Genomic DNA, 13,367 nt, shown 5'->3' with positions numbered 1-13,367 from the left:
GGAAGCTTATCATTAATTATGTAGCTGATCAAAACCAACGTGCATCAAATGACATTGCAACAACTAGATGCACTTGCAAGTTTATACAAAACAATGGCTTAAGTAGGCCTACTTTAAATGAGAGAGGTCACGTCACAATCATTGTGTTTACAGGGGAGATGTAATACCAGAGAGCATCTCTCTCTCTCTCTGCAGAGCACGTGTGATTGACAGTAGATGGGAGGGAAAGAGCGAGGGCAGATTGTCCACTAGTTAGTCGATCGTGGATGGAGTCGTTCTCTCAGACAGGTAAAAAAAAACCCATAAAAATATAAAATGCTAAACTGGGTAGCCAAATACACTTAGGTAGCCGTAAATATACCTTGGCGTACGTAAGTAAAATATATGTTTAGGAAACACTGAACTTCTTCCTATTTGACATCAACCACAGGGGTCCTGGGGTACTCTCTCGTTGTCCTCGTGTTGTTTGTTTGATTTAACCGGAGACAGACCCAAGTCAGCTCAGGCTTTTACATCACAATTTCTTCTTTTTTTTTAATGCTGTAATTGGATTAATTGTGATATATTTTGTGATATTAATTGGTCAATTCTTTAAAAAGCCTACTTCCTTTTTCAGGCCATCATGCACCATGAAGGTCACATGGATGACGGGCTGACGCTGTCTCGATCACAACATGAGGAGAGCCGCACTGCCAGAGTCATCCGCAGTACTGTCTTTCTGTTCAACCTATTCATCAGGTGGTTACCACACACACACACACACACACACACACATGCGTGCAGACACAGATATGTATTACACACAATACGCAGAAGGCAAGAAACTCCAGGATCAAGGATTAAACTCCAGCAACTGCATAATAATCTGAAAAGTTAAGGTGACATCTTTTGAATAACAGAGATTTATTGCAGCATAATGTGTTGCACGTGTGAGAGAGGCTCATGAGGGTTCTCAACAACGAATCCAAGCAGCTAAGAAATTCAACAGGAACAAAATAATTATTGATTCTTGAAATCAACAGGAAATAAATAGAAACCTGCCAAAACAGCTGGCCAGCATCCCGGCTCCCCTCAGCTACATGTTGAAGTGTCCTTGAGCAAGATACTGAACCCCAAATTGCTCCTGATGAGCAGTTGGCACTTTGCATGGGAGTCACTGTATGTATATATCACTGTATGAATGTGTGTGTGAATTGGTGAATGTGGCAAGTATTGTAAAGCGCTTTGAGCTGTCAGTAGACTGGAAAAGGGCTATAGAAATGCAAGACCATTAACCATATAACAAACTTGCCTCATTTTCCTTTGCATGCTAGCATTCAGTGATAATGTAGCCATGTGACTGATTGTGATAATGATAATGTCATTAGAGTGATAATGTTACCATGCGACTGTACCTACCAATTTGGTGAAAAAAGCTTATGCAATTTCCCCTGAATGGTAAAAATGAAGCTCAGGATTCAGTCTACTCTGGAGTGAACACGAGCCAAGATACTCAATCAATCAATCAATCAAAGCTTTACCTGTACCTACAAAAGTAGTTATGCGTTTCCCATAACAATATGGGACCCCGGAGATACAATATGGGATAATATAACAATCCCACAACATCCTTAATACTGACAGAAACTTAATTAAAAGCAAATGTCCAGCACTTACAATGAAGTGTGTGAGCTTTTAATTTGATGAGAGAACAGGCTCCTTCAGTGAACACGTGTCAGGATACTGCAGTCACTCACTACAAGAGAAAAACTAATTTATGCAAAGCAACAAGCAGCTGTATTCCTGTGTAAAGCTGCAGCAGCTGCTCTCAGTGTGTGCAGTGAAGAGTTATAAACAAGCATTTTGTAGTTGCAAGCCTGCAAGCAAATGTAGCTAAACAGGTCATCTGTAGTGATTCACATTGCATACTCATGCAAATAAACACAATAGATGAGCTGTCAACATCATGATGAAGACATAATATGTAAATTCTCAGCTTTGAGTAGCAGCATGCATTACGACTAACGAGATAATGATAAGTAGAAGTTCTGTTAAACCAGCAAAGTATATCTTTCTCCCAACGCTGAGCTGCACATGGGCTCTCAACACTGAGACCAATCTCAATACCAACAATACTGTCTGACAATATACAAGTGCCCAGCCCTGGGCTTACTGTATAGCTTAAAGAAAACTCAAGTTTTTTTTTTTTTTCATAAACATCCAATCAAAAGAAATGCAAGACATTTTATTAACGGTCCAATGAGTAGGATTAGTGACATCTAGTTGCAAGGTTGCAGATTGCAGCTAACTGAACACCCCTCATCTCACTCACCCATTTGTGGTCACTAAAAAAGTGAAAAATGTGGAAGGCCCTCTCTTTTTCATTCTGGGCTATTATAGAAACATGACAGTGCAACATGGTGGAATCTATGGAAGAGGATCCACTCCATCTGTATCTATAGATAAAAAGTAGAGCCCAACTGATACTACACTTTTGGGGCAGATGCCAGTATCGACATTAGGGAGTAAAAAGACTCTAATATCGACATGTCATGATTCCTCAAAGATGGATACCTTTGAATATTATGTTGCATTTCTGCCCCTAAATACCCCATAATCCATCATACCAGACCTTTAAAAAGTACAACCTTTAAATCATTATGTAATTAGCATTAAACATTTAACAGTTCCCATCTAAATGATTCCTCAAAGGTCTGAGTAAAAACTCCAGAAAAACTAACTACTAACTAACAGCTGCAGTGTCGATTAATACTCACTGAAAAATACAATATAAGATGCACTATGGATGCACATCTGTATTTTAGAAAGTTCACTCCCATATTTTGTCCTATGTAGAAGCCATTTGGATTAATGCAGCTTTATCTTAAACATTAAGCTGAGCACATTAGTTTGGACTGAGGAATCATCACACCCATACACATCAAACCAGTGGAGAGCAGCAGAGAGGTATGTGTAAACAATCCATTAAAACTGACAAGCTTTTCACAGCCAACAAACTCAGCCTAAACACAGTGAGAGCCAGCAGCCTGAAAGCATCAGAATTATGAACAAAACCTCACTGCAGAAATAAGGTGATGTGTTATTCAGTCACCTACACATAACATGGACATTAACATATAGATAAGCCTGCAGAAAAAGGTCAGTTAGTTCTAACAGCACCACAGCAGCAGTGAGGAGAGGAGTACAACAACATCTTCTCACATTATATAGACAGTGATGGACGTCTGATCTGTATGCTTCAGGGGTCTGGACACATTAAGGAAAAAGGGGAAGAGCTCCACTCTCGATCTACCAATAGATTCGGTCAGTCTGAGTCTGCAGGATCTGATTGGCTACTTCCAACCACCCGGAGACCACCTGGAACATGAAGACAAGCAGAACCGGCTGAGAGCTCTGAAGAACCGGCAGAACCTCTTTCAGGAAGAGGTAGGGAGTATATGCGGCACGTGTGTTTGGGTCTCATTTACCTAAATACCCATGGGTATTAAGTTGGATTTCCAGTTCATGTGACAAATACATTTCTTATGACAAAATATAATTAACTAAGCCACTGAAAGAAAAGTGTAGTGTATCTGTGATTGCATCATCACAGTCAGTGGTAAAACACTTGTGCCATAAGATGCCTTCCTCAACAGTATTGTTCAAATAATAGACATTTTTCTTATTTAAAGAGGAAATTGGCAAACTATCCCCCCTCCCAGTGTTTCCCTGTGGTATTACTGTTGGCGAAGTGCAACATGGCTACCACTCACGGCCTGGCTACTGTCGCAGAATCCCTGATCTCAGTGCTATGAAAAGACAGAGTAAAACACCTGGTTGTATCAATACACAGGAAGGCTTTCTTACTTACTGATCTAGTAGTGTGCTGCCCTCTCCTGGCACGCAATGTCTCCACCTTGGGTGGACTCAAATATGAGTCTTCAAAGCTCCATGCATCATCGGAGAGAGAGGGACAGATGATCTTGGCAGCCAAGTGTTTCAGAGAACACAGCACGATGATAAACCTGCTCTGTCAATTGAAAATTAGATCTCCCTGGACACACTACAGCAACAAGTGTATAAAGACAGTTTGAACACCTGTGTTGCCCCCTTACCTTTTGGGTCACCACGGAACCACCTTCCAAACAACAGACCTCACGCCGTGAAGCGTCTCTCATCCCTACGGCTTACTTTAGACAAGAAACCACAGATGAGAAAACAGCTCCACCACTAATGGAAGGCCAGGAGTATTGGTATCTTCCCATGTTTGGTGTTTATTATCCCCAAAAGCCAGACCAGATAAGAGTAGTGTTCGACTCCAGTGCCAGACATGAAGGCGTTTCTCTCAACAACGACCTGATCTGAACAATACTCTTGTCGGAGTTCTGATTTGCTTCCACAAAGAACCAATTGCAGTTACAGCTGACGTGCAACAGATGTTTTATTGTTTTCACAGTCTGTGAGAAACATCAAGATTTTTTGAGGTTCTTGTGGTATGAGGATAACGACTTGCAGAAGCCAGTGAAAGAGTTTCGGATGACAGTGCATGTATTTGGCAACAGTCCATCGCCAGCAGTATTTACTGCCTCAGACGAGCTGCCCTGGAAGCGGCAGTCTCCAGTGCTGATGCAAGAGAGTTTGGCATGCACAATTTCTACATGGATGGACTTGCAACATTCGCTAGTGAAGCAGAAACCATTAACATCCTGCAAACGTCCCAAGAAATGCTAGCTGAGTCATATATCAGGCTACACAAAATAGCATCCAACAACAGCATCGTCATGCAGGCATTCTCTCCAGTGGACCGAGCTAAGGATCTGAAGGACCTAGATTTGGGAGTGAAACCACTGCCTCTTCAGAGGAGTCTAGGTCTCAGTTGGAACCTGGAGACAGACAGCTTTACCTTCAGTGTGTCCCAGGAGGAAAAGCCTTTAACCAAAAGAGGAACAGTCTGTTTGACCTTTGGGGTTTGTAGCACCAGTCACAGTGGGAGGAAGGAACATAAAAGATGACATCTGCCGAACAGTATGATTGGGATGCTCCACTTCCAACATTAAAACAGGAGCAATGGAAGCTCTGGAGAGACTCCATGAAGGAATTGGAGAAGCTCCAGATCCCAATACCGTTCCTGTTTCCCTGGCTACACAGACACGGTACAAAGCTTTTTGTCTTTTCAGACGCAGCAAACATAGCAATAGCTACTGTAGCCTACTTGAAAACAGTCTGTACAACAGGGGGCTGTCTTGTAGGCTTGATGTCTATGTCTCAACAGAATCACACAGATCTGAACGTCTTCTCATCCACATCAGTGGTATTACATCAACGCTGAGGAAAATCCTGCAGACCATGGAACCCGACCAGTAGCTGCTGCGGCTCTCAAAAGCACCAACTGGTTTTCTGGGCCATTGTTTCTATCAAAACCTCAGTCAGAGCACACTACTCAACTAACCCAACAACTTAGAGCTAGTACATCCAGATATGGATCCAGAGAATCGCCTTGAGGTGACAACCTTCAGTACAAAGGTGACAAAATGTCTACTTGTATCTCATAGGTTTGAGAGGTTCTCCACTTGGAAGTCATTGACTCGAGCAGTTTCCAAACTAATCAAGAAAGTGAAAAGTGTCACCAAATCTTCCAAAAGTGACAGCAGTAGAGAGGATGAAAATACACAAACTACGACAATAATCATCAAGGCTGCACAGCAAGATGTCTTCATAAAGGAGTTCCAATGTCTCTCCAATGGAGATCAAATGCCAAGACAAAGCCCACTACGGAAATTGACTCCATTTCTGGATAGAGACAGATTGTTGAGAGCTGATCGCTGCACATCATCAACAGACATGTCTTATGATGAAAAACACCCTCTGATAATTCCCAAGAAACACGTCGCTACATTGTTAGTGAGACATTATCACAAACAAGTCGCACATCAGGGACGCCATTTTACAGACGGAGCTGTCAGATCAGCTGGACTGTGGCTAACTGGAGGAAACTCTTGTTTCTAGTGTGATAAATAAGTGCATCATTTGCAAAAAACTGAGAGGAAAACTGGAGGAAGAAAAGATGTCTGACTTGCCACCAGACAGACTCTCTTTAGAGCCGCCATTCACACACATTGGGTTGGACGTCTTCGGCCCGTGAACAGTGATCTCCCAGAGGATAACAGGAGGCCACGCAGAGAGCAAGCGGTAGGCCATCATATTAACTTGTTTGAGCACCAGAGTGGTGCACATTGAGGTCATACAGACCATGACCATTGCAAGCTCCATCAATGGCCTCAGGCGCTTCACCGCCATCAGAGGACCTGTTAAAACTCTCTGATCAGATCAAGATATAAATTTTACCGGAGCCTGTAAAGAGCTCAACCTCAACACAGGGGATTCTGACTTGAAGATTTATCTTCAAGACAACAAATGTACCATGGGTGGAGTGTGGGAAAGGATGATTGGCATTGCGCGACGCATTCTGGATGCATGCTTACCACTCTGATGGCAGAGGTCACTGCCATTATGAACTTAAGACCATTGGTTCCAATATCAACTGCCCCAAAAGCACCTGCAGTTCTCACTCCGTCAATGTTGTTGACACAGAAGATCGATACACTGTCTGCACCTGCAGGGGACTTTGATGTTAATGACCTCTCCAACAAGCACTGGAAAAGGGTTCACGGTCTTGCTGATGCATTCTGGAGGAGATGGAGACAGGAATACCTACGTAACAAACCAAAAAAAAGTGGCATTCTGACAGACATAATCTGCAGGGGGATGTCATACTGCTGAAGGATCCACAGGTCAGAAGAATTGAGTGGCCCACTGGACTTGTTGTTAAGACTGTATCCAGCAAGGATAATAGTGCACAAGGTAGAAGTTAAGTGTATTTGCGACCTATCTCGAGGTCATCTTACTCTTTCATAAAGACAATGTGTAGTGCTATAAAGCATTATACCTGGCAGGGAGTCTGCAGCCCTCTCCTGGCATGAAATGTCTCCACCTAGTGGTGGCTGTATTTTTAAACCCATTGGGAATTTGAATTCCATTGGGGATGCTGTAGCTGGCCAGTGTTGAAGCAGCAGAGTAGCAGATGGAGTAAGCAATGTGAAGCCAGCAGCTATAAGTTTGTTTCCACAGAGCATAGGAAATATATGCCTGTAAGTATGAGCACGTCATTTTATCTCAACCATGTAAAGTAAATTTGTTAAGATAATATCATCACGATTGCCATTAGCGTGTTAATAGTAATTCCCATTATGTGTTAGTATCGAGCTAACAAACTAGTTATTTCCACATGGTTGTAACTATATTGTAGCTAAAATATGTGATTTAATGTGTTTTTCTTGTATGTATTTTAGTTTTACAGTACCTTCATGTGTGAGGCAACAATTAAACAGCCTGAACCTTCCACCAACGTTCAGGGAGGGCGGAATAAGTAGAAAGAATGTTGTTCTGAACTGTCTCAAGTCCTGTTGGTAAGTGGAAATACAGATCAGCGAGGGAACGGACTTTGAAACAACACCGGTGTTTCGGATTAACACGGGGCTATGTTAACTGGCGACCATCAGCCGAATGCGTCAGTGGTTGCCGTAGCCACAGCAGATGTTGAAAACGGGAAGAGAAGACGTAGCTGTCCTCGGATATGCCTCTTTGTTCAGGTTTTCTCTGTGTAAAACATACCTGCAGTGTTGCCAACTTAGCGACTTTGTCGCTATATTAAGCAAGTTTTCAGACCCCTCTAGCGACTCTTTTTCAAAAAAGCGACAAATCTAGCGACTTTTTCTGGTGTTATTGGAGACTTGTGGAGACTCTGACGTGAAAGCATGTATCGTTCTTACTCTTCTCAATGAGCAGCGGGTGCTGCCGTGTGCCCCTTCCTCATCCCAAAGCACTCACAGGTGGCCCAGTCCTCGTGCAATAGTCCCTCCCAGCTGCAGTCAGAGCAGAAGTTCACCCCTCGAGTCCAGACTGCGAATCGCGGCTAGCTGATCCCACCCTCGCTTACAGTCAAGGTGGGATGTAAATGTAAATTTTCTTTGTCTAAAATAAATCACTGCACTAAAATAAGTTAATTTGTAGTTCTAAACATATTGAGGGTGTTTTTTTACCTCACTTTTGATCACTCCCACGACGTTATTCCTCTCTCCTACAGCGTCCATTACAATTACATGCACATGGCCAGTTATGCAAATTAGGTGATGACGTCATTTAGCGACTTCTAGTGACTTTTAGGACAGCCAATAGCGACTTTCCTTACTGAGGAGTTGGCAACAGTGCATCTTTGATCTGTAGTTGGGCTCCTGTTTGAGTAAATGTGTCTAACCCTCAGTCGCTGTATCAGCGTTGGTGGTTGTTACGGAAGACGTTGTAAACAGGAAAAGGGAGAGTTGCTCTTCATGTTTCTAATAAACCTTTATTAAATACACTTACTCATCTTTGCTTCGGGTTTGAGTAAACATGCATCACATAGAAGAACTATGGAACCCTTTTAAACCACACAGAAAAAAGAAAAAAAAGAAAACAATACGGGACTCGAACTCAGACTCATTGAGGGAAAAGGTATTCTACAGCATGATAACCAATCTACTACACCAGATCAACCATGTTTTGATTCACGGCATAGCCTCTCAGGCTCCTCACAGCAGACACACAGCCACCTTTTGGACACACAAGGTGGCCAGATCAACTTGTGACCACAGTGCCTATACACCATTTTGGTACTGTGGTACTACCCTAACGGCGCAACGGCCGTCTTGTCACTATTGAGTCTTATTTCTTGATCCTGCCACAACAACAAGTACAAAAGTTCTCAGTTTTTTTATTTTAATCAAAAGTCAAAATATATCACACAGAAACCAGTAAGAAAAAGTTCCCTTTATGTCTCACTTTTTAATTTACAAATGTCTCTCCTTTCAGATGACGCCATTATCGCGGCATTAAAGGTGCCGCGACACGGCAGAAAAGGGGCGGGGACTTTTATTTTATCCAGCTGATTTTGCATTAGCTGCAGTGCACACCAACAACCACCAGGTGGCACATGTGAGCAGTCGAGACTACAGGGAACACATCAGGGCCCTGAGTTTTTCTCTCCTCCCTCTTGAACAAGCTGTTATATTTCCTCATTGACTCAGTCCATACGGAGGCCCTCTAGGGTCACAATGTAGAAAGAAAGATCCATGCCCTTGGATTCACAGTCCCTGTCCATGGATTTTGCCCTCTTCTCATTGATCAGCACAGCGATAGTGATATTGAGATATTGATAATGATCAATAATCAATAAAGATGATCTAAAACTAGCAACGACACTTACGCTGCGCTGTACGCCACTTCAGCCAGCAAAAAGATGGGTCCTGATGCTGGAGGATGGCTGCAGGTTATGTTATTAATATGTTCCTCATCAAAGGTTAATTATTTCACCCACCCACACCCTATTCCCCGTTAATCAGAGTGATAGATCTTATGTCCTGACCGGTCTGATCAAAGGACTGAGATCCATGCACCACATTCCGCACACAGAGATGCACCGCAGTGCTCCTCCTCCTCCAGTTAAATAGAGCATTTTGCTCATATACAGTCAAACAGAGTTATTGTCAACGGTCTTAAAATGAGGTGTGAGCAGGTGATTTGCTGGCCCATCTCGGAGCAGCAGACTTAGAGATGGGCCAGCAAATCACCTTTTGCAGTAATAACAATGGGCATAACAATGGGCAATGGATCTAAAGTCAAAGTCGCAGTGTTTTACCAGCTATGTAGAGGGCTCAGTATTCATATAGTAAGATGCACCTTCATAGGTTATAACCTTAACTAATGTGTTGTCATGGGTTAGCTTTTCAAAATTAGAGGGGTTAGGGTTCGGAGGGGAGATATCGGGGATTTAGAAGTGGGTATACACAATGCCGACTGAAAAATATGTAGTTACACATCTTTAGTTTATTTAACTTAGTCCACTGAAGAGCTGTTAAAGTTAAATATCAACCAAAGCAGTCATATTAACATAGCGTTCCACTACATACGTGCTTCCTGTGGAGTCACCCAGCCAAAATACGGACAGCGCCACTCTGCCATTGTTGGGCACATTGTGGTCAAACGGGGTATAAACTAAAATGTGAGTGTACTGTGCTACTTTATAAAGCATACATGGATACTTATTGCAGTTTATATAAACATGTAGAATAAGTGTGGCCTTGACAAAGTACTCAAGACAGCAAGTGTGTCAAGTTGGAATGCAGCCTGTCCGAGGTTTGCGACCGCAGAGTCACTGTTCACAACTCTTATCTGCAGCTGGGCCTTCACAGTGTAAACAGTTTCAATCTGTAGCTTTGCACTATTACCCACTTCATTTGATTAGGGCTATAGGAGTCCAGCTGAATAAACCAGTAAAACTGTAAAACTTGTGTCTGTAGGGGATGATCAGCTTGGTGTTGGAGTGTATTGATCGCCTTCACGTCTACAGCAGTGCAGCTCATTTTGCTGAGGTGGTAGGAAGGGAGGCAGGGGAGGCTTGGAGCTCCATCCTCAACTCCCTCTACCAACTACTGGGTATATACACACTCTTACACACATAGAAATGATATGATGAAGACAAATCTTATTCTCTTAAGCCAGATTTTACTAAGAGCTTTACGGAAAGTCATCACGTTAAATTAAATTGATATTCACAATATTCATAGAGATGAAAATGGTTTCAGTGGAAAAATTAGGCTGAAATGAAAAATGTTCCCCACAGATGTGGAAATAAGGAGAAAAGAATAAGCTGTTGCTACGGTTTTACCATTATTCCATTATTAGCAGTGCCTCTTAGGTCATGTCTCTTCTCTCCTGTCCTCCTCCCAGCTGCACTGATTAGAGGAAACAGGAAGAACTGTGCTCAGTTTTCTGGTTCGTTGGACTGGCTGATCAGCAGGTTGGAGAGACTGGAGGCCTCCTCTGGTAGGTCAGCTTGTCTTAACGAGACAGTCACAATACACAGTCGATCACTACTGGGTCATCATAAAGTGGTAAAGTGATGGTGAAGTATGTCAGAGTCATGTGGGAGTGCATGTGGGAATGCTTTGTAGATCAGGTGATACAAAAGTTGGTGGTGGGAATACCAATGAGCATGTTATTTTCAAGAGTATATTCTTATACCCTTCAAGGTTCAGTTAATGCCAAGTTGCAACAATATTATAGGTGTCAAGTGGCCCTCACTCTTGTGAGGTTTAAACTGCAGCTTCCCCCACTTGAAAAGGCAGCTTGCTTCAGAAGATTGGACTGGAATTCACTCAATGACCAAGATTCAGCTTTCTTTCTTTTCTTTCTTATATTTGAAAGTTGCCAAGGCCAATAACAGGTGAAAAACCTTAAACACAAACACAAATAGAAGGTCAAGAAAAATATAACCCAAGAATCCATAATCAATCAACATAACCCAAAATCAACTACTTAATTTTTAAAAGGTACTAGAAATCAATCTTGAAAATGAGTGGAAACTACCAATACTTGAATTATGAATGAATTAAATACATTTTAAAGCACTATCTAATGATGATTTTAACCTTACAAACTTTGTCAGCTTTTAACTCCTGTAAATACACACATCATTCTTTATCAAATTACTTTTAGCTTGAATACTTTTTAAAAATACAACACCTTATTAACTGTGCTTTCAACCCACATGATATTAAATATATAAAATTTTAACCTGAATTTCATCACATAATTAGTTCACAGCCCACAACCCCAACGCAATCAGCACAGACACATAACTGAAAGCTCACTGGCTCTAGTGTCTCCAAACCCTCTGATTTCCAGATCATCTTCACCTGGTGCCCTCAATCAGCTGCCTTCAGCTTGGAGACATACCCAAACCTGATGCACTCAGGCAAAGATGGGCGTAGCCTGCAGCTCAACTTAACAATAGGGATGACTATTGGTACTTTCACAAAATACTAACACAATGGAATTTCTGATCAATAATCATCCATAATGTGGATATAATGAATAAGTGGGTAAATGCAAGTATTAGAACAAGTAGAACAGTCTGGTAAGTTCAGAGTCACTTGCATCACTTTAACAATGCATCACAATGCATCTGATATTTGTGACAGATGAAACATATCAAAAGGTACTCATGACATAGAGTACCTTTTGATATGTTTCATCTGCCACAAATATCAGATGCATTGTTATATGGCATGATATGGCAGTGTTGTCTTTTTCTGGTTCTAAAGGCGACATTACAGTAAAGTGATGTAAGTGACTCTGAACTTACCGGACTGTTCTACTTGTTCTAATACTGGTCCTATCCTAAGATAGTTCCTTTATGGCAGGATATCTCTATTTGGTTTTGTAAATTTACGATTTACAGATTGAACCTGATTCATTAATTGCCTTGTTTGGTTGTTTCAAACCTCTTGCTCTGCCACTTACAGTACTGCACAGCAGACTTTAATAAAAAGGAAGATTCTAAAGGAATGGAGGAGGTCTTCCACCGCTTCTTGTTTCTCCAGATGGGTTGGGGAACTAGTCTCAGGGTTACATGCTGAGAGGCTCCGCAGAAACAAACATAGTTTTCATGTACAATTTGAGAGGACACGGGTCCAGTTATTAGACACCTTAACACTCCTGTTCCTTAGCTGTAGTCCCCTGCTGTGTGATATCAGGTTGTGCCACTCTTGGCCATTAGCTTTATTTAGGCTGAAACACTGTTGTATTTATCTTTGTCTAATCTGTCTTTGTGTGGCTATTGTCTGTTTTCCAGTTAAGAGATACTTGTAGCTTTGATTGATTTGCAAATAGAGTCCCTGGTTTTGCTTACTGCACTTGTGTAGTGATTCTTACTATACATATTTTGTATTCCTAGGTATACTTGAGGTGCTACACTGTGTGCTGGTGGAGAGTCCTGAGGCACTGAACATAATCAAAGAGGGGCACATCAAATCTATTATATCTCTGCTGGACAAGCATGGTCGCAATCACAAGGTACTCTTTGAGATGTAGAAGTACATCACAGTATATCTTCACATAAAACAGAAGTTTCGCCCGTGTACATCTTACACCTTGAAAGTTATGTGCAAATAATCCACATATTTATTTAGGTGTGCTGTGAAACGGCTTCTAGGATTATGTTGGCAGAACCTGAGGCAGCTGAGAACACAGTGCTGGATGAGCGAGCTTGCCAGAAGCAGTGATTTAAAAATTTAGACAATTTCTCATCTTGTCTTTGTTTAACTGAGCGGGGTTAGCTAACAACAAACCATTTCTCAAGGCAGAGAAACCCCATGTGACATAGAGCTGCAGCCTGTCCAATCAAATCAATCTACCACGAATCCTGCAGTTCAGTCTGCGTGCCAAAAAGTGTTTGTGTGCATGTGTTCATACTTTAACAATAATTATGTTTTGAACACTGACATATTTTA

General features: G+C 41.8%; 1 protein-coding gene across 13 annotated transcripts in view; it reads left to right on the top strand.

The window, feature by feature from the left end:
• The window catches only part of ryr2a (ryanodine receptor 2a (cardiac)), a 333,069-nt gene that overhangs the window by 148,483 nt on the left and 171,219 nt on the right, over positions 1 to 13,367 (top strand). For all 13 annotated transcript variants that reach the window (XM_084342544.1, XM_084342552.1, XM_084342553.1 and 10 more), the window contains 5 exons: positions 617 to 738; positions 3,243 to 3,426; positions 10,374 to 10,509; positions 10,804 to 10,899; positions 12,812 to 12,930. In XM_084342544.1, coding sequence (XP_084198670.1) covers positions 617 to 738; positions 3,243 to 3,426; positions 10,374 to 10,509; positions 10,804 to 10,899; positions 12,812 to 12,930 — 657 coding nt within the window. The remainder of the gene's footprint in view (positions 1 to 616; positions 739 to 3,242; positions 3,427 to 10,373; positions 10,510 to 10,803; positions 10,900 to 12,811; positions 12,931 to 13,367) is intronic.

This window comes from Pagrus pagrus (assembly GCF_965226575.1).
Source record: "Pagrus pagrus genome assembly, chromosome: 21".
In the NCBI taxonomy this organism is placed as follows: domain Eukaryota; kingdom Metazoa; phylum Chordata; class Actinopteri; order Spariformes; family Sparidae; genus Pagrus; species Pagrus pagrus.
This window is presented reverse-complemented; position numbering and strand designations above follow the sequence as displayed.